The 19,880-nt window shown below is 41.8% G+C and overlaps 1 protein-coding gene across 6 annotated transcripts in view; it reads left to right on the top strand.

Annotated features, from left to right (window-relative positions):
* Positions 1 to 1,465: 1,465 nt before the first annotated feature.
* hdac7b (histone deacetylase 7b) overlaps positions 1,466 to 19,880 on the top strand; it is a 40,727-nt gene continuing 22,312 nt past the window's right edge. The window contains exons 1-10 of one of the 6 annotated variants that reach the window (XM_060920195.1): positions 1,466 to 1,770; positions 6,505 to 6,544; positions 6,687 to 6,781; positions 8,665 to 8,757; positions 8,930 to 9,039; positions 9,867 to 10,026; positions 14,166 to 14,299; positions 14,857 to 15,015; positions 15,095 to 15,227; positions 16,107 to 16,240. In XM_060920195.1, the coding sequence (XP_060776178.1) occupies positions 1,746 to 1,770; positions 6,505 to 6,544; positions 6,687 to 6,781; positions 8,665 to 8,757; positions 8,930 to 9,039; positions 9,867 to 10,026; positions 14,166 to 14,299; positions 14,857 to 15,015; positions 15,095 to 15,227; positions 16,107 to 16,240 (1,083 nt within the window). In that variant the 5' untranslated portion in view covers positions 1,466 to 1,745. Of the gene's footprint in view, positions 1,771 to 2,046; positions 2,107 to 6,321; positions 6,590 to 6,686; positions 6,782 to 8,664; positions 8,758 to 8,929; positions 9,040 to 9,866; positions 10,027 to 14,165; positions 14,300 to 14,856; positions 15,016 to 15,094; positions 15,228 to 16,106; positions 16,241 to 19,880 lie in introns of those variants that run through there. The other 5 variants (XM_060920192.1, XM_060920193.1, XM_060920196.1 and 2 more) reach the window with 5 other exon arrangements.

Below are 19,880 nucleotides of genomic sequence, written 5' to 3'. Positions count from 1 at the left end.
TTCTTGAAGAAGTTGATGAGTTGGAAGCAGGAAAAATGGGCGAGTGTAAGGATCTGAGTGACTTTGACAAAATAGTGATGGTGATATGACTGAGTCTGAACATCTCCAAAATGGCACATCTTGTGGGGTGTTCCCGGTATGCAGTGGTTAGTACCGAACAAAAGGGGTCCAAGGATCCAAAGGACAACCGGTGAACTGGCGACAGGGTCATGGGTGTTGAAGGCTCATTGATTTACATAGGGCACGAAGGCTAGAACATATGGTCTAATCCAGAAGAACAGAAGAGCATCTGGAGCACAAACTGCTGAAAAAGTTAATGCTGGATAAAACAGAAAGGTATCAATTTTAGTACAATTTTAGTTTCTACTAAAATGTACACGTGGTAGGGTGATTATTTATTTATTTATTTATTTTTGCTATCCGTGGCTGGGATCCAATAGAGCAAAACTGGTTGTGCTGGGTGGGAGGGGCATACTCTGTCTCCCCTGTCAAACACAGAGACATTAGCCAATCTCAAGCTGCAATGAGCTTGTGTATGCAGAAGAGGGTAGATAGCACTTTTTGTCAAGTGTGATTTATTCACCTTATTTTCCATGACAACAAGGAAGCGGCCATCTTTGTTTACTTTGTGTCAGTGACCACAGCAATAATACACATCCAGTACGAGAAGTATATCATCCTCAGTTCACTGGACGAAGAGGATTACGTATTTTGGTTGAACAGCAGTGTTACGAACACAACACAAAGCGATCAGAGTGTCACAGGGCACCGTACAACTTGCATTACAAAGTACAGGACCGACATCTATACGTCGAAAACTCTCTGACATTGAATTGTGCATATTTACTTCTGAAAACACAGCTAGCTTCTACCTTCTGCGTAGCATGTTATAGCAGAAAAGTACGAGGCAATGCGAGCTAACATCAGATGCGGTTAATAGACAACAACAGATAAACTCGGAGGATTACCTGAGAGTATCGCTGTCTGACTGTCAGTGAACTGTGCACATCAACATAACCTTTCCCCGTAAAACCAGAGGCGACAGAAACAATCTTTTGAAAGTGGGCGTGGCAAAATGATGTGAATTCAGTGATCACTTATCCTTATATGAATCGATCAGAATTATTACACACACAAACACAATTCCGGCAGCTGGTTTGTTTCAGAGACTTTCATATTTGTGAGTGTCTTTAAGAATTACTGACTGCACTCACCTCACCGGCCACTTTAATAGGAACTTGTTGGTGGTTCTAAGCTCCCTGTTCTTGGCTGCAGGAGTGGAACCTGGTGTGTTCTTCTGTGTTCTGTTGCATGCTGAGATGCTTTTCTGCTCACCGCGGTTGTAAAGAGTGATTATATGAGTTATTATATCCCTTCCAATCTGTCCATTTCCCTCTGACCCTCTCTGATCAACAAGGCGTTTGTTTCCACCTACAGAACTGTCGCTCACTCACTCAGTGTTTTTTGTTTTCTGCACCATTCTGTGTAAACTCTAGAGACTGTCGTGTGTGAAAACCCCAGGAGGAGATCAGCAGCTTCTGAAATACTCAAACCTTCATGCTCCATCTGGCTCAAACCAACACCCATACCACAGTGACAGAGAGTCACACTTCACTGTGAGATCAGTGTTTCCCGTTCTGATGTTTGAACATGAACTGAAGCTCTTGATTTGTATCTGCGTGATTTTACGCATTGAGGAATCAGCTGATTAGAGAACTGCAGAAAACAGAACAGCAGGTGGATGGATGGGTGTTCCTAATAAGGTAGCCGGTGAGTGTGTAACATTGTCAAACAATATTAATGAAGTAAAAGAAAAAAGGCACAGTTCTCAGGATACATAAACAAAATGAGAAATGATCATGTGTTCATGTGAAAATGAGCAGGAAGTAAAAATGTCAGTGTGTCAGCGAGGCCCGAGGTGATGTTTACTGGAATACACACCAAACACCTTCGCTGTGGTCTGTAAATGTGGTGTGTGTGTGTGTGTGTGAGAGAGACTCAGAGAGGCGTGTTTTTGTTCGTATTTCAACAAATCTCTCAGCTCACATTATTTCCTCCTGCTGTCAGTCCTGATTGTGACGGAGTGAAGAAGTAACTCAGTGAAAGGTAAGAAATACGACCTGAGAATGGAACTGTGGGGCAAAAACATGAGCCTGCGCTGTTAAACATCACAAACAAGCTTTACTATTACTGCCATATTACTGTTACTTCAGTTTTACTCTGTTTAAATTATTATTATTAGCTAATTTTATTATTTTATTTCTGACTTTTTCCCTCTTTATTTATTTTTAATGTTTTTTTTTACAAACAGTTTGAGCCCCATTCTAAATGCATAGATGATTTTGAGCTTATTTATGGGGCATTTTTACTAATTTCAGGTTCAATTAGCAGATAATTTTGCTCACATTAAGCTCATTTTATTTCTAAACAGAAGCAAAATTACTTGCTGAGTTATTTCTCTGCAAAAATGTTGATAAACACAAGAACTGTTGGAACAAATTGAAAGAACCTGGAAGGGGAACCGTCTCGTGTTGGAACTTCAATATAAATAAAACTGAAATGAGATCATTACATTACATGCATGCATGCATGCATGCATTTAGCAGACACTGTTATCCAGAGTGATGTATACCATATCCACAGCAGCCTGGAGAGCAGTTGGGGGTTCGGTGCCTTCCTCAAGGGCACATCAGCCATTCCTGCTGGTACAGGGACTCAAACCAGAGACCGTTTGGTCCCAATGCTGCTTCTCTAACCATTAGGCCACGACTTCCCCCAAACATAGACTTAAGAGGGTACATTTACTTTTGAAAAGCTCTTAAGTTAAAGTTCTGGCTAAAATTGTTGAAAGTTTAAGGATGAGGAAGTTTCCTGGTGAATAAATTCTGTCATTCATGTTGTGAGAATTTTTGAGGATTAAAAAAAACACCTTCTAATTTAATAGTTTTTCTTTATTTTTATTAATTAAAAGTCACTTCATGTCTTAAAGTCATGATGGATGTCGTTTCTCTTTAATTAGTTGTTCGGTTCTTGATGTAACGTATGAATTACTACAGTTGTGGATGGAATTGGGCTATTTTATTATTTATATTTTTATTATTTACTGTTTGATTTCAAACGCATTAAGAAGGCAAGAAACTCGTCCACTAATGACCTTTTGACGAGGCACGTGTTAATTGAAAAGCATCCAGGTGACGACCTCATGAAGCTGGTTAAGATAATACCAAAAGCATCACCAAGGGAAACGCTGCATACGCTGAAGAATCTAAAATATAAAACATTTTGGGTTTTTTAACACTTTTTTTTGTTTAACACATCATTCTCTACGTGTTCCAGATGTTATTTCATAGTTTTGATGTCTTCAGTCTTGTAGAAAATCATCACAACAATTATCATGTTGTCTGTTGTTGCCCAAATGAGGATGGGTTCCCTTTTGAGTCTGGTTCCTCTCGAGGTTTCTTCCTCATGTCGTCTGAGGGAGTTTTTCCTTGCCACCGTCGCTGCAGGCTTCATCATTGGGGATAGATTAGGGATAAAATTAGCTCATATTTAAAGTGGTTCAAATTCTGTAAAGCTGCTTTGCGACAATGTCTCTTGTTAAAAGCGCTATACAAATAAACTTGACAGTAAAGAACAAACCTGTGAATGAGTAGAATGGGGTGCACAAATTTTTGACTAGTACTGTATGTATATAAAATGTATAATGTATCAGTTGTACTTCATTACAAATGAAAGTGTTGTTTATTTAATGGATTTTCCAGAAGTGTTAATTACAGTGTAACAAAAACTGCGTGTTAATTTTACAGCTCGGTCGCAGCGTTGAGCCCGATGGGGCAGATATTCAGGAGGATAATGAGAAGATCAGGGGGATCTCAGCATGCTGGACCTGAAAGAAAACAGGCTCATTGTTGCATAAAGATTAATTTTCTGGAATTTTCCAGTAAATGTGCCTGTCGAGACAAGCAGCAACCAGAAAATTTAAAAATAGACAAAAATTAGCTACAACTTTACATTCACATTTAACTAATTTATAATTTAGTTAAACCTTTTGATATTATTATTATTATTATTATTATTATTATTATTATTATTATGTAAACCCGTTTTAGTATGTACTTTAGCTTGACAGTAATGTTAGCCTGCTGAAGAAAGTATGCTGGCTTTCGTTTAAGTCATTTGAGCAGAAACTAAGGATGAATGACACAAATTACTGCCTGTATTTTTGTGAGAAAGTTTTAAAAATTAGATTGAATGCTTATATAACTATATTCACAGTTAACATTGTGTATCCTAATTTTCCGCATAGCTATTATTATTCTCTCCACATTCACTGGATATGAGCAATCATGTGCTCTGATAGCCTAGTAGTAGAGTAGCCAATCAGCTCATATACCATGAGTAGAGAAAAACAAAATGACGGAGTGTGTTGCTGAACCAACAAAATAAAAACTTTACTCGAAAACAAAACCCCAGAAAATACAAAAAAGCAACAAAATATGGAATGAAAGTAGTTGATGGTAAGAACACATTTTTTTCAATTATTATTATTATTATTATTATCGCATTTTTCACAAATTGCTTCTGTCATTTCACCAGTTTGTTTACATTCTAAGCGGAAAAGATTTTGTTGGACGTTTGGTATAAAGTTTTTATTTATTGAATTTGCGGTGGCACGGTGGTGTAGTGGTTAGCGCTGTCGCCTCACAGCAAGAAGGTCCGGGTTCGAGCCCCGTGGCCGGCGAGGGCCTTTCTGTGCAGAGTTTGCATGTTCTCCCCGTGTCCGCGTGGGTTTCCTCCGGGTGCTCCGGTTTCCCCCACAGTCCAAAGACATGCAGGTTAGGTTAACTGGTGACTCTAAATTGAGCGTAGGTGTGAATGTGAGTGTGAATGGTTGTCTGTGTCTATGTGTCAGCCCTGTGATGACCTGGCGACTTGTCCAGGGTGTACCCCGCCTTTCGCCCGTAGTCAGCTGGGATAGGCTCCAGCTCGCCTGCGACCCTGTAGAACAGGATAAAGCGGCTAGAGATAATGAGATGAGATTTATTGAATTTGCAAAAAATAAAAATGCTCTGTTTCTCAAAATCCAGTGAATGTGGAGAGAATAAAACAGTTATTCCACTCAATCTCATCGTACATGGATTATAGACAACTCACTGCTACGCGCCTCGTCACCTATCAGCTCATGTACGCCTCGATTTCGTGGAATAATTGCTAATTATTACTTCTCACTAGTTAAAAATGACCTCTGGGTCATTCTGTAACATCGGGCCTCATTTATCAATCTGGATACGAAGAGATTTATTCGTAAATCAATCGTACAAGCTTTGACACAAGACATTTGGTGTTAAAGAAAATCCTGTGAATTCGTCTGACTCGTGATCCTGAGGGTGTCCTTAAATTTACACATCAGTATCTAATGTAAAGCTCGACTAAACCGACTTCAGATCAGAGAATCGGTATGGATTGCTGCACTGTAATGTCTGGAATATACTGTAGAGTTTATATTTATTACGTTTACCGCGTTTAGCCAACGCCCTTATCCAGAGAGACTGATAGACTCACTTTAGAGTCTCGATCATAAACCCATCCTCATGCGAGTTCACTAGGTCAGGGAGGAAGAGCATCATCCAGAACACTGAGCATATATTTTTCAAAAAACAAGAAAATTTCTCCATTTCAACATTTGTTATGATGTCTTTGTACTATTTTCAATGAAATATCGGGTTTCCGTGATTTACAAATCTTCACATTTTATTTCTATTTACGGTTTACACAGCGTCCCAACTTTTTTGGAATTGGGGTTGTAGATTATAATGACACTGAGAAAATGGAAGTTTTCGATAAGTTCCAGAGATTCTAGATATGATTTTTGTGTGTGTGTTTATTTTTTTCCCATATCATTTAAAATATATTGCGAATTTTTGTCCCTTCAGAAGTAAAATTTGACAGTGGGCAACACTGACTGAAAAACATTAAACTTCAATTAAAAAAAAATCACCAAATTTTTTAATCTTTTCTCAGCTTTTTTTTGTTCTTTTTGAAGCAGTTTTTAATTTCAGTGTTTGTCAGTATTGGTATTATTTTTGCTGTGTGGCGTCACACACTTTCCCACAGAAACCATGCCACTCAGTCTGGACTGCATCGCTCGGCTAATCTCACAAACAACCGAATCCTTCACTTCCCCTTGCTATAGTTAGCACATGTGACCCATTTTGGGATCATTAATATCACATCATTGACCTCTCTGACCCGCATTCAGCCTCACTGAAACACCTGGCTCTGATGTTGTCGATTCATTTTCTGTGACATTTTTTTAAAAAGGACAAACATCCTGTCATCCTCCGATCCATCACATCATCCTTTCATTAATAAAGCTGTAATCAGTGTGGACGTGATGTTCGAGGAGAAGAATCCTTGTTGTTCCCATCAGTTCCTGCTCATCTGTGTGAAGTTCTCGATCGTCCATGTGTCTGTGTTGTTGAGTTGATTTACTCTGATGGACAGGTGGAATGGCCAGTGACGAGGTGAAGCAGAAGCTGCAGAGGTACATTTTATCTCGTCGGCGTTTTAATCAAGCCAAGACTCAACGGTGATTCGTTTTAAAGTTGTTAAAATAATTGGTTTAAACACGGTGTAACTGTGAACTCTTCACACTCTGTATAATAAACCTTGTGGTTGTTGTTTAGAGACACGGCCCAGGGCTCTGAGCTGGACCGACAGGATGAGGATCTGAACACACCTCCGTCTCCACAGTACAGAGGGAAGCAGCTGTGGAGAACCGGTAAAACACACACACACACTATGAAAAGTGGCAAAATACTGAGACCCTGATTTACAATAATCTGAAATCATTCATTTGTGGGATATTTGGAAAACTGCGGGTGAAAGAGTGGCCATGACTTAGTAACACAGAAGAATGAGATAGTTAGGTCACGACCACGATTTAGTCATGTGACGGAATGAGATAGTTAAAGCATGGCCACGATTTAGTCATGTGACGGAATGAGATAGGTCACGGCCACGATTTAGTCATGTGACGGAATGAGATAGTTAAATCACGACCACGATTTAGTCATGTGACAGTTAAATCACGACCACGATTTAGTCATGTGACAGTTAAATCACAACCGCGATTTAGTCATGTGACGGAATGAGAGGTCACAACCACGATTTAGTCATGCGACGGAATGAGAGGTCACGGCCACGATTTAGTCATGCGACAGAATGAGATAGTTAGGTCACAGCCACGATTTAGTCATGTGACAGTTAAATCACGACCACGATTTAGTCATGTGACAGTTAAATCACAACCACGATTTAGTCATGTGACGGAATGAGAGGTCACGGCCACGATTTAGTCATGCGACGGAATGAGATAGTTAGGTCACAGCCACGATTTAGTCTCGTCTCGTCTTCTTCCGCTTATCTGGGACCGGGTCGCGGAGGCAGCAGTCTAAGCATGGAAGCCCAAACTTCCCTTTCCCCAGACACCTCGGCCAGCTCCTCGGGAAGAACACCGAGGCGTTCCCAGGCCAGCCGAGAGACATAGTCCCTCCAGCGTGTCCTGGGTCTTCCCCGGGGCCTCCTCCCGGGGGGACATGCCTGGAACACCTCCCCAGGGAGGTGTCCAGGAGGCATCCGAAAAAGATGCCCGAGCCACCTCAGCTGGTTCCTCTCGATGTGGAGGAGCAGCGGCTCTACTCCGAGCTCCTCCCGAGTGACTGCGCTTCTCACCCTATCTCTAAGGGAGCACCCAGCCACCCTGCGAAGGAAACTCATTTCGGCCGCTTGTATCCGCGATCTTGTTCTTTCTGTCATTACCCAAAGTATCTCGGGATCTTGTTCACGATTTAGTCATGCGACGGAATGAGATAGTTAGGTCACAGCCACGATTTAGTCATGTGACGGAATGAGATAGTTAGGTCACAGCCACGATTTAGTCATGTGATGGAATGAGAGGTCACGACCACGATTTAGTCATGCGACAGAATGAGATAGTTAAAGCACGGCCACGATTTAGTCATGTGACGGAATGAGATAGTTAGGTCACAGCCACAGTTTAGTCATGCAATGGAATGAGATAGTTAGGTCACGGCACTTTATATTGCACACTGTCCGGTATTGCTTATTGTTAGGCTCGGCTATAATACAAATATTATGAAATAATAATCGTATACTGTTCTCATGTCACAGCAAAAAAATTCCCCAAATCCAGTTTGGGTGTAAAATACAGCAAGCCATATGTGTGTGTGTGTGTGTGTGTGTGTGTGTGTGTGTGTGTGTGTGTGTGTGTGTGTGTGTGTGTGTGTTTTATTTTACTGTGTCGTGTTTTCACAGGCTTTATTTAAATGATGATGTCACTGGTGGTGTGAACTGCAGTATCAACAAAAGTCACCATTTACAGACACTTTCTGATCATTTTGAGATCCTGAATCACAATAAATAATCTGGATCTTTTTCTCTGATTATTATTATTATTATTATTATTATTATTATTATTGTGTGATGTTGCTATCAGTGAGTTCTGCACATATCAGACGTGTCTTTTGGGAATATTCACTAACACACACAGTCTCCATGAATCATTTTCCATTGAACTCATGTGTTTTGTTCTTTAGTGTTTACTGCAGTGTGTGTGTGTGTGTGTGTGTGTGTGGTTTCTAGCCTCTGAACTTGTTCGGAAGCACAAACCGGAGAGGTCTTCATCATCCAGCAGGAAGGATCCTCTTCACAGTACACAAAGTGTTTCCTCTATGGGTAAAAACCCAACACACACACACACACACACACACACACACACGACAGTAGTTATCACAATTAATCGTTACCAGCAGATTGATAATATTCTTACAAGTGTTTGAAGCATTGTGTGTGTGTGTGTGTGTGTGTGTGTGTGTGTGTGTGTGTGTGTGTGTGTGTGTGCTGTTAGACTCGGTCAGTAGCAGCAGGAACTCCCCTGCATGTCAGTGCTCTCCACCTTCAGATCAGTGTTATCACACACCAGCGCTGTGGGACTACAGACTCCAGCCGCTCCATCAGGTCTCTGTCTGACCTTCACTCTGTGTCTGTTCTCCGTCTTTTCTCTGTCTCACACTCGTCTGGAACTTGGGTTTCTCTCTACACCACTTTAACAATGAACACCATCACAGCGCAGCTTTATCCAGATGTAATCCAGATGTTGATGTAGATCCTTCATGAACAGTACAGATGTGAGAGAGCTGACAAGAAACAAACTGCAGATAACCTCTTAATGAAAATCTCACTCTGCAATTCCTGTCACTTATCAGTTTATTACTCCATCATTCCTGATCCAGTCTCTACACACAAGTAAACAACAACAACAACAATCGTAGCAGTAAGGTCTTTCTTCTGATCTTGGTTCCTCTGCCAGTGTTCCAGGAGCCTTTTTAGTTCCTGTACCACAGCGCTGTATTTTTCAGCAAATCCAGAATGACACTTTCTTTCCCTTTTGTTTGTTTTCTTTCTTTCTTTTGTTTGTTGCCACATTCTTTCTTTCTTTCTTTCTTTCTTTCTTTCTTTCTTTTACCACAACTTCACACTCACTCTGCTGCATGTTCGAGGTGTTTCTGTACTTCGAAACCTTATCACTGTTCCACAGTTCATATTACTTCTGTTATTTTCCATGAATATTATCATTCCTGCAGCTCAGTGGGCGTGTCATTCTGTGGAGACATTTCAGAAGGTCTTTATGTTCCATATGAAGTTCTATATGGAAAGTTCCAGAACTCTTTTAGCACCTCAGGAGGAAAACTAAGACACATCTGTCCTCTAATGCAATGAAAAGACAAGACCTTTGAACATATTGGGAAATTTCTGCAGCTTGTTTATTTCCTCTCATGTTTCAGATGGACGCGAACCCGAGCTTCATTGGGCCGTTGAAGATGTGGATCCAGTCTCCTGTCACTGTCTCACATGAAAACATGTTAAGCCACTTCATCTTACTGAAGCATGTGTATGTGGACACAAGCGTCTTCACCAGTCCGCACCTGACTGTGCTCCCAGGAGGTCAGTTAAACACCTCAGTGTAGAGCGAAACACCACATTGCAGAGTTAAACACCTCCCTGTAGAATTAAGCACCTCAGTCTAAACATCTCATTGCAGAATAAAACACCTCACAGCAGAATAAAACACCTCAATGCACAGTTAAACCCCTCACTGTAAGCACCTCACTGTAGAATTAAGAACCTCACTGTGGAGTTAAACACCTCACTGTAGAATTAAACATATCATTGAAGAATTAAACACATCACTGTAAACAATGTTACTGCAGAGTTAAACACCTCACTGTAGAACTAAACACCTCACTGTAGAATTAAACACCTAACTGTAGAATTAAACACCTTGCTGGAGAGTTAAACACCTCGCTGTAGAATTAAACACCTCACTGTAGAACTAAACACCTCACTGTAGAATTAAACACCTTGCTGGAGAGTTAAACACATCGCTGTAGAATTAAACACCTCACGGGAGAGTTAAACACCTCCATGAAGAGTTAAACACCTCACTGTAAAATTAAACATATCATTGAAGAATTAAACATATCACTGTAAACAATGTTACTGCAGAGTTAAACACGTCACTGTAGAACTAAACACCTCACTGTAGAATTAAACACCTAACTGTAGAATTAAACACCTTGCTGGAGAGTTTAACACCTCGCTGTAGAATTAAACACCTCAATGTAGAGTTAAACACCTCACTGTAGAATTAAACATATCATTGAAGAATTAAACACATCACTGTAAACAATGTTACTGCAGAGTTAAACACCTCACTGTAGAACTAAACACCTCACTGTAGAATTAAACACCTCACTGTAGAATTACACACCTTGCTGGAGAATTAAACACCTCCCTGTAGAATTAAACACCTCACGGGAGAATTAAACACCTCCCTGTAGAGTTAAACACCTCACTTTAGAATTAAAAACCTCACTGTAGAATTAAACACCTCACTGTAAACAACATCACTGCACAGTTAAACACCTTGTTGGAGAGTTAAACACCTCACTTTAGAATTAAACACCTCACTGTAGAATTAAACACCTCATTGGAGAGTTAAACACCTCACTGTAAACAACATCACTGCAGAGTTAAACACATCACTGTAGAATTAAACAACTCATCGTAGAATTAAACCCCTCACTGTAAACACCTCACTGTAGAATTAAGAACCTCACTGTAGAGCAGGGGTGATAGCGTTCCGGCGCCGCGTCGGATTTCCGGCGTACCGCGGCGCCGGAAAAAAAAAAATCTAGTTCGCCCATTATCCTGTGTCATTCTGAGATGCGCAGATAGACAGTAAAGGGAATTCCGAATTCCCTTTACTGTCTATCTGCGCATCTCAGAATGACACAGGATAATGGGCGAACTAGATTTTTTTTTTTCCGGCACCGCGGTACGCCGGAAATCCGGCGCGGCGACGGAACGCTATCACCCCTGTGTAGAGTTAAACACCTCACTGTAGAATTAAACATATCATTGAAGAATTAAACACATCACTGTAAACAATGTTACTGCAGAGTTAAACACCTCACTGTAGAACTAAACACCTCACTGTAGAATTAAACACCTCACTGTAGAATTACACACCTTGCTGGAGAATTAAACACCTCCCTGTAGAATTAAACACCTCACGGGAGAATTAAACACCTCCCTGTAGAGTTAAACACCTCACTTTAGAATTAAAAACCTCACTGTAGAATTAAACACCTCACTGTAAACAACATCACTGCACAGTTAAACACCTTGTTGGAGAGTTAAACACCTCACTTTAGAATTAAACACCTCACTGTAGAATTAAACACCTCATTGGAGAGTTAAACACCTCACTGTAAACAACATCACTGCAGAGTTAAACACATCACTGTAGAATTAAACAACTCATCGTAGAATTAAACCCCTCACTGTAAACACCTCACTGTAGAATTAAGAACCTCACTGTAGAGCAGGGGTGATAGCGTTCCGGCGCCGCGTCGGATTTCCGGCGTACCGCGGCGCCGGAAAAAAAAAAATCTAGTTCGCCCATTATCCTGTGTCATTCTGAGATGCGCAGATAGACAGTAAAGGGAATTCCGAATTCCCTTTACTGTCTATCTGCGCATCTCAGAATGACACAGGATAATGGGCGAACTAGATTTTTTTTTTTCCGGCACCGCGGTACGCCGGAAATCCGGCGCGGCGACGGAACGCTATCACCCCTGTGTAGAGTTAAACACCTCACTGTAGAATTAAACATATCATTGAAGAATTAAACACATCACTGTAAACAATGTTACTGCAGAGTTAAACACCTCACTGTAGAAATAAACACCTCACTGTAGAATTAAACACCTTGCTGGAGAGTTAAACACATCGCTGTAGAATTAAACACCTCACGGGAGAGTTAAACACCTCACTGTAGAATTAAACACCTAACTGTAGAATTAAACATATCATTGAAGAATTAAACATATCACTGTAAACAATGTTACTGCAGAGTTAAACACGTCACTGTAGAACTAAACACCTCACTGTAGAATTAAACACCTAACTGTAGAATTAAACACCTTGCTGGAGAGTTAAGCACCTCGCTGTAGAATTAAACACCTCAATGTAGAGTTAAACACCTCACTGTAGAATTAAACATATCATTGAAGAATTAAACACATCACTGTAAACAATGTTACTGCAGAGTTAAACACGTCACTGTAGAACTAAACACCTCACTGTAGAATTAAACACCTAACTGTAGAATTAAACACCTTGCTGGAGAGTTAAACACCTCGCTGTAGAATTAAACACCTCAATGTAGAGTTAAACACCTCACTGTAGAATTAAACATATCATTGAAGAATTAAACACATCACTGTAAACAATGTTACTGCAGAGTTAAACACCTCACTGTAGAACTAAACACCTCACTGTAGAATTAAACACCTCACGGGAGAATTAAACACCTCCCTGTAGAGTTAAACACCTCACTGTAGAATTAAATACCTCACTGTAAACAACATCACTGCACAGTTAAACACCTTGTTGGAGAGTTAAACACCTCACTGTAGAATTAAACACCTCATTGGAGAGTTAAACACCTCACTGTAAACAACGTCACTGCAGAGTTAAACACCTCACTGTAGAATTAAACAACTCATCGTAGAATTAAACACCTCACTGTAAACAATGTCACTGTAGAGTTAAACACCTCATTGTAGAATTAAACACCTCGTTGGAGAGTTAAACACCTCATCTCATTATCTGTAGCCGCTTTATCCTGTTCTACAGGGTCGCAGGCAAGCTGGAGCCTATCCCAGCTGACTACGGGTGAAAGGCGGGGTACACCCTGGACAAGTCGCCAGGTCATCACAGGGCTGACACATAGACACAGACAACCACTCACACTCACATTCACACCTACGCTCAATTTAGAGTCACCAGTTAACCTAACCTGCATGTCTTTGGACTGTGGGGGAAACCGGAGCACCCGGAGGAAACCCACGCGGACACGGGGAGAACATGCAAACTCCACACAGAAAGGCCCTCGCCGGCCACGGGGCTCGAACCCGGACCTTCTTGCTGTGAGGTGACAGCGCTAACCACTACACCACCGTGCCACCAGTTAAACACCTCGCTGTAGAGTTAAACGTCTCACTGTAGAATTAAACACCTCGCTGTAGAGTTAAACACCTCACTGTAGAATTAAACACCTCATTGGAGAGTTAAACACATCACTGTAAACAACCTCACTACAGATTTAAACACCTCACTTTAAACATCTCATTGCAGAATAAAACATCTCACTGTAGAGTTAAACACCTCACTGTAGAGTTAAACACCTCACTTTCAAGTTATTCACCTTGGGGGTGTTGTGGCTCGGGTGGCATACCATAAATTCAGGGACCCGGGTTCGATTCCGACCCGAGGTCATTTCCCGATCCCTCCCCGTCTCTCTCTCCCACTCATTTCCTGTCCTGTCTCTACACTGTCCTATCCAATAAAGGTGAAAAAAAAGCCCCCCAAAAAAATCTTTAAAAAAAAAGTTATTCACCTTGCTGTAGGGTTGAACCACCGCTGCAGAATTAAACACTTGGCTGTAAACACCAACACATCACTGGTGCGTGCGTGTGTGTGTGTGCACGCATGTGTGCGTGTGTTTTCCCCTGCAGTACATGCCAGTGTGAGGCAGCACAGGCCGTTAGATAGATGTCAGTCACAGCCTCTGCTCCTGAGAGAACAGCCAAGTGGATTTCATGAGCGTCACAGCTTCAGAACACCACAGAGACCCTCACACACATACAAAGTAAGAGAAGTACACGCACACACACACACACACACACACACACACACTTTTTTAACCTTCCTCTGTCCAGTTTGTGAGTCTGTGCCCACTGTAGCCTCAGAGTTGTGTTCTTGGCTGGTGGGACTGAAACCTGCTGTGGTCTTCTGCTGCTGTAGCTCATCTGCGTTGATGTATTGAGATGTTTTTTGTTCATCATGGGTGTAAAGTGTTGGAGTTCCTGTAACCTTCCAGATAGCTCAGAGCAGTCTGCTCATCTCCTCTGTCCTGTCTCTTGAACAGGGTGTTTCCACCCGCAGGTGTTGGTTTTCCGCACCGTTCTGTATAAACTCTACAGACTGCTGTGTGATGAAAAACCCAGAAGATCAGCAGTTTCTGAAACACTGAAACCAATGATCTGAGATGTTTGATGTGAACATTACCTGAAGCTCTGGAGCTGTATCTGCATGATTGTACATGTTGCACTGACTGATTGGATCATTCAATAAAAATATTGCAGAGCAACTAAAACAAAGTTTTCTCCGTGGCTGTTTAATTGTGTTTTCTTGTTTCTCTGTAAGACGATCCCGCCGAGACTGTGCGGGATCCCCTGTGAACAGCGCCATCCAGAGGCGGAGAAGAGAACAGCAGCGGCGTGGAAAGGGAAAGCGAGCTTTGTAGTTGGAGAAGATGACAGCGATGAGTTGAGCTATTCATCACAGCCATCTCCCAACACAGAGGTTTAAAACTCATCTCCTTCACCTAGTCCCATCTGCACTCATCCCTGCATCCCTTCATCTCTCTCCATCTCCTCCTCAGAGAAGGCAGCACAGACCAGCTTTCAGAATACACAACAGACCCAACCAGCCAGTCAAACACACCCTCTTCCCTCCTCCCGCATACCACCTGCCTGGCACTGCTGACTCCGCCCCAGACCACGCCCACAGCACAGGTAACAACAGGATACATGAAAACAGAAAACAAATCTGCGTTTTTATAGTTCTGATACTATTTGCTTTTTTGTTTTCCTACTTACATTTTCTCTCTTTTCTTTAGTCCTTAATTAAATTTTTCTTTCTTTCTCTTTTTAATTCTTTCTTCTTTGAGTCCCTCATTTGTTTGTTTTTCCTACTTAACTTTTCTCTCTTTTATTTAGTCCTTAATTAACTTTTCCTTTCTTTCTTTCTCTTTTTAATTCCATCTTTTCTTAGTCCCTCATTTATTTGTTTTTTCAACTTAAATTTTCTCTCTTTTATTTAGTCTTTAATTAACATTTTCTTTCTTTCTTTCTTTCTTTCTTTCTTTCTTTCTTTCTTTCTTTCTTTCTTTCTTTCTTTCTTCCTTCTCTTTTTAATTCTTATTCTTTCAGTTCCTCATTTGTTAGTTAGTTTGTTAAGTGCGTTAGTGTTCTTCACGAGTGTAAAAATATTATACACTGATTCCAGTTAAACAAACATTTCTCTTCCACCACAACAATCTGATAGCAACTTTTTGTCTTTTGAATAATGAGACTGGTGACTCCTCCCATAAACGTTAAACATCTCCTTACAGAAAGCCACATCTCACCACATCAACATTTACACACCTTATTAATGTGTGTTCATTAGTGGAGCATCAGGCGTACAGGTCCCTGTGAATGAGACGAGCCATTACTATGGAAACAATAATATATCAGAACGAGGGCATTAATATAAACCTGCGCTACTGTCAGAGCTGCTGTTAGAGAGAATTAATCAACATCTTCTGACCAATCAGAGTCCAGAACTCAGCAGCGCTGTGGTGTAAACATATTAATTTTACTGTGTGTGTGTGTGTGTGTGTGTGTGTTCAGGGCTGGTATATGATCCACAGATGCTGAAACAGCAGTGTATCTGTGGTGACAGCAGCTGTGACGCGAAGCATGCTGGGAGAATTCCAAAGGTCTTTGACAGACTGCAGGAATGTGGAGTCAGTGATCAGTGTAAGGTAAAGAACACACAGGTTTCATTTCAGTTCAGCGCACTTTTAGTTTTAACTCTGATTTTGTTCATTATTATTAGTTGTGATGAAGTTTTGTCAATAGGAGGCGCCGTGGCATGAAACTACTGTAACCGCATTAAAAATACACACCTTGCCTGATAGGGCCTTCTTCTTCTTCTTCTTCTTCTTCTGGCTGCTCCCGATTAGGGGTCAGCACAGCGGCTCTTTCATCTCCATTGCCCCCTGTCTTCCGCATCCTTCTCTAACACACCTGCCACTTTCATGTCCTCTCTCACCACATCCATGTATCTCCTCTTTGGCCTTCCTCGTTTCCGTTTGCCTGGCAGCTCCATTCTCAACATTCTCCTTCCCACATGCCCTGCATCTCTTCTCAGGATGTGCCCAGACCATCTCAGTCTCATCTCTCCTAGCTTCATTCCCAAGCTCTCCACATGTGCTGTCCCTCTGATGTGCTCGTTCCTTATCCTGTCCAACCTCCCATCACAAACCTTAACATCCTCAACTCCGCCACCTCCAACTTTGCCTCCTGTCTCTTCGTTAAGGGTCCGGTCTCCAATCCGTACATCACAGCTGGTCTCACTACTGTCTTATACATCTTACCTTTCACTTTTGCTGGGACTTTCCTATCACAAATGACTCCCGAAATCCTTCTCCAACTGCTCCACCCTGCCTGCACTCTCTTTCTCACCTCACTATCGCAGCCCCCATTTTCCTGCACAGTTGACCCCAGGTACTTGACTTCACTAACGTTCTTTACGTCTACTCCTTGCATCTTCACTACACTCTCATCCCCATTCTCATTGATGCACATGTATTCTGTTTTGCTCCTGCTCACCTTCATTCCTCTTCATTCCAATGCATACCTCCATCTCTCCAAACCCAACTCAACCTCCTTTCTACTTTCACCACATATCACAATATCCTCTGCAAACATCATGTTCCATGGTGACTCTTGCCTCACTTCATCCATCAAGCTATCCATCACTATGGCAAACAAGAAAGGACTCAAAGCAGATCCTTGATGGAGTCCCACCTTCACCTTGAACCATTCAGTCGTTCCAACTGCACACCTCACTGCTGTTTCATTGTTCTCATACATGTCTTGCACCACTCTAATATACTTCTCATTCACTCCACACTTTCTCATACAATACCATAACTCATCTCTCGGCACTCTACCGTATGCCTTCTCCAGGTCTACAAACACACAATGTAGCTTTCTCTGGCCTTCTCTGTACTTCTCTTCCTTGGCATAAACCCGTATTGTTGTTCACAGATTGCTACCTCTCTTCTCAATCTCGCCTCCAATACCCTTTCCCATAGCTTCATGGTGTGGCTCATCAATTTTATTCCTCTGTAATTACTGCAGCTCTGTACATCTCCCTTATTCTTGTATATTGGGACTAGCACACTCTTTCTCCATTCATTTGGCATTTTCTCATTCTCTAGGACCTTATTAAATAATCTCGTTAGGAACTCCACAGCCGTCTCACCCAAACATCTCCAAGCCTCAATCGGGATACCAGCTGGTCTGACTGCTTTCCCAGTCTTCATTCTTTTTACGGCTGCCCTCACCTCATCCTTACTAACCAACTCTGCTTCCTGATTTGCTGTCTCCAATGAATCTGACCTTTTCTCTCTTGGATTCTCCTCATTTAATAAATCCTCAAAGTACTCTTTCCACCTTCTTAATACACTCTCTTTGTTTGTCAGCACATTTCCATCTCCATCTTTCATCACTCTTACCTGCTGTACATCCCTCGCTTCCCTGTTTCTCTGCCTAGCTAGTCTGTACAGGTCTTTCTCTCCTTCTTTGGTCCCCAGTCTTTCGTACAACTCCTGGTATGCATCTGCTTTCACCTTCGCTACCGCTCTTTTTGCCTTCTGCCTCATCTCTCTGTATAACCGCCTGCTTTCCTCATCTCTCTGCTCGTCCCAATTCTTCTTTGCTAGCCTCTTCTCTTTTAGAATTTCCTGCACTTCTTTGTTCCACCACCATGTCTCCTTGTCTTCCTTCCTCCTTCCCGATGACCACCCTCGCACCTTCCTTGCTGCCTATCTTAGTAGTACAGCAGTTGTATTCCAGTCTTCCAGCAGACTTCCATGACCACTTAATGCTCATCTCATTTCTTCCCTAAACTCCTTCTGATGTTCAACCTCTTAGTTTCCACCACTTAATCTTCGGCTCCACTATTTCACACTTCCTCTTTTTCACTTTCAAGCTCATCCTGCACACGACCAGTTGATGCTGTCTAGCTACACTCTCCCCGCCATCACTTTACTGATAGGGGGCAGTATTGTGTAATTTATTGGCCTGAAGCAGTAGAAGTGTTTGGCCTTTTGGGGGCGCTGTGGTGCAGATGTATGTGCTTTGGTTCATAGCTCTTGATCATAACTGATTTTGTACATTGTCAAATCTCCTATTATTATTATTACTACTACTACTACTACTACTAGGGGCCCAAGCACTAAAGTTGCCAAACTCTGTGGTTTTTGCTTGAGGTTTTCTTATTAATTTGTGCTTAGCAGCGCTGGCCCAAATTGTTATGATCACTCAGGATCTTTCTACTTTATTATTATCATCATCATCATCATCATCACTACCTCACCCAGGACAGAGTCCACCGGGGGCGAGGTATAGTTTTCAGTCGCGTTTCTTTTTTTTGTTAACGATATTACGGGAAAATGGCTGGATCAATCTTCATGAAACTTTAAGGATAGATGGGCATTGGCCTCAAATAGAACCTCCAACATTTTGAGGGTCATCTGGTAAAGGTCACCAAAAAGGTCTAAATCATTTTTGTTGTGTCTACTGCCTCATATCGAGGTGCTAGCCACTAGGTCATCATGCTGTAAGAATGTAAGTGTTACTATTGTGCACTGCGCATATGCATACACGTGTTCCTATTAAAATGGCCAGTGAGTGTATACCGTTCGAAATAAATGGACTAGACTAAAGAAATCGCTTTCAGACACGTTTATGCTTATTACAGAGGGAAAGTGCGTTCCACTGAGCTCTAGCACTGGGCCATTTCTAGGAAATAAGAGTTTGTGTTAAGATTGGTGGAAATGTGGTGGAATTAGAATCTAAAAGTAGAACACAGACAGTAATCCAATAAATAAGATGATTTAATCCAGAGAAGAACGGGTGTGGCAAAAAGGTAAACAAACAGGACAATAAACAAATGGCAAAAATAGTCAGGGCAAAACGAGAAACAACTTGACAAAACATGAGACAGGCAAAGACAAAAACGCAAATGTAAAAAAACATGAACCAGAAAAAACCCTTAGTGCAAAGAACTAGAGACCAGAGGTTTAAGCTGTGACACATGGAATGTGGGGTGGATGCGTCGCATGGTGAGTGGTAGTGCCAGTCTGATGGAATATGGGTTGATCCTAGGATCCTAGGTACCTGGGAGCCAGCTTGTGGGAGATGGTTCTGAGTGGCAGATGGCGTGTGGAGAGCAAGACTCGTTGCCCCACCAGAGAGTGGGTGCCTTAGAGCGGCATTTGTCGGCCTGTCTCTTGGATGCTAGGGCGGAGCGAATGAGTTTTATCCAGGCCAATGCCCACATCCTCCTGCAGCGGTGTATGAAGGTCTGGGCTGAGGGTACAGCGACCTCCT

The sequence above is a fragment of the Neoarius graeffei genome, chromosome 4, assembly GCF_027579695.1.
Source record: "Neoarius graeffei isolate fNeoGra1 chromosome 4, fNeoGra1.pri, whole genome shotgun sequence".
NCBI lineage: Eukaryota > Metazoa > Chordata > Actinopteri > Siluriformes > Ariidae > Neoarius > Neoarius graeffei.
Note: the sequence above shows the minus strand (reverse complement) of the source record. Positions and strands in the feature narration are given on the sequence as shown.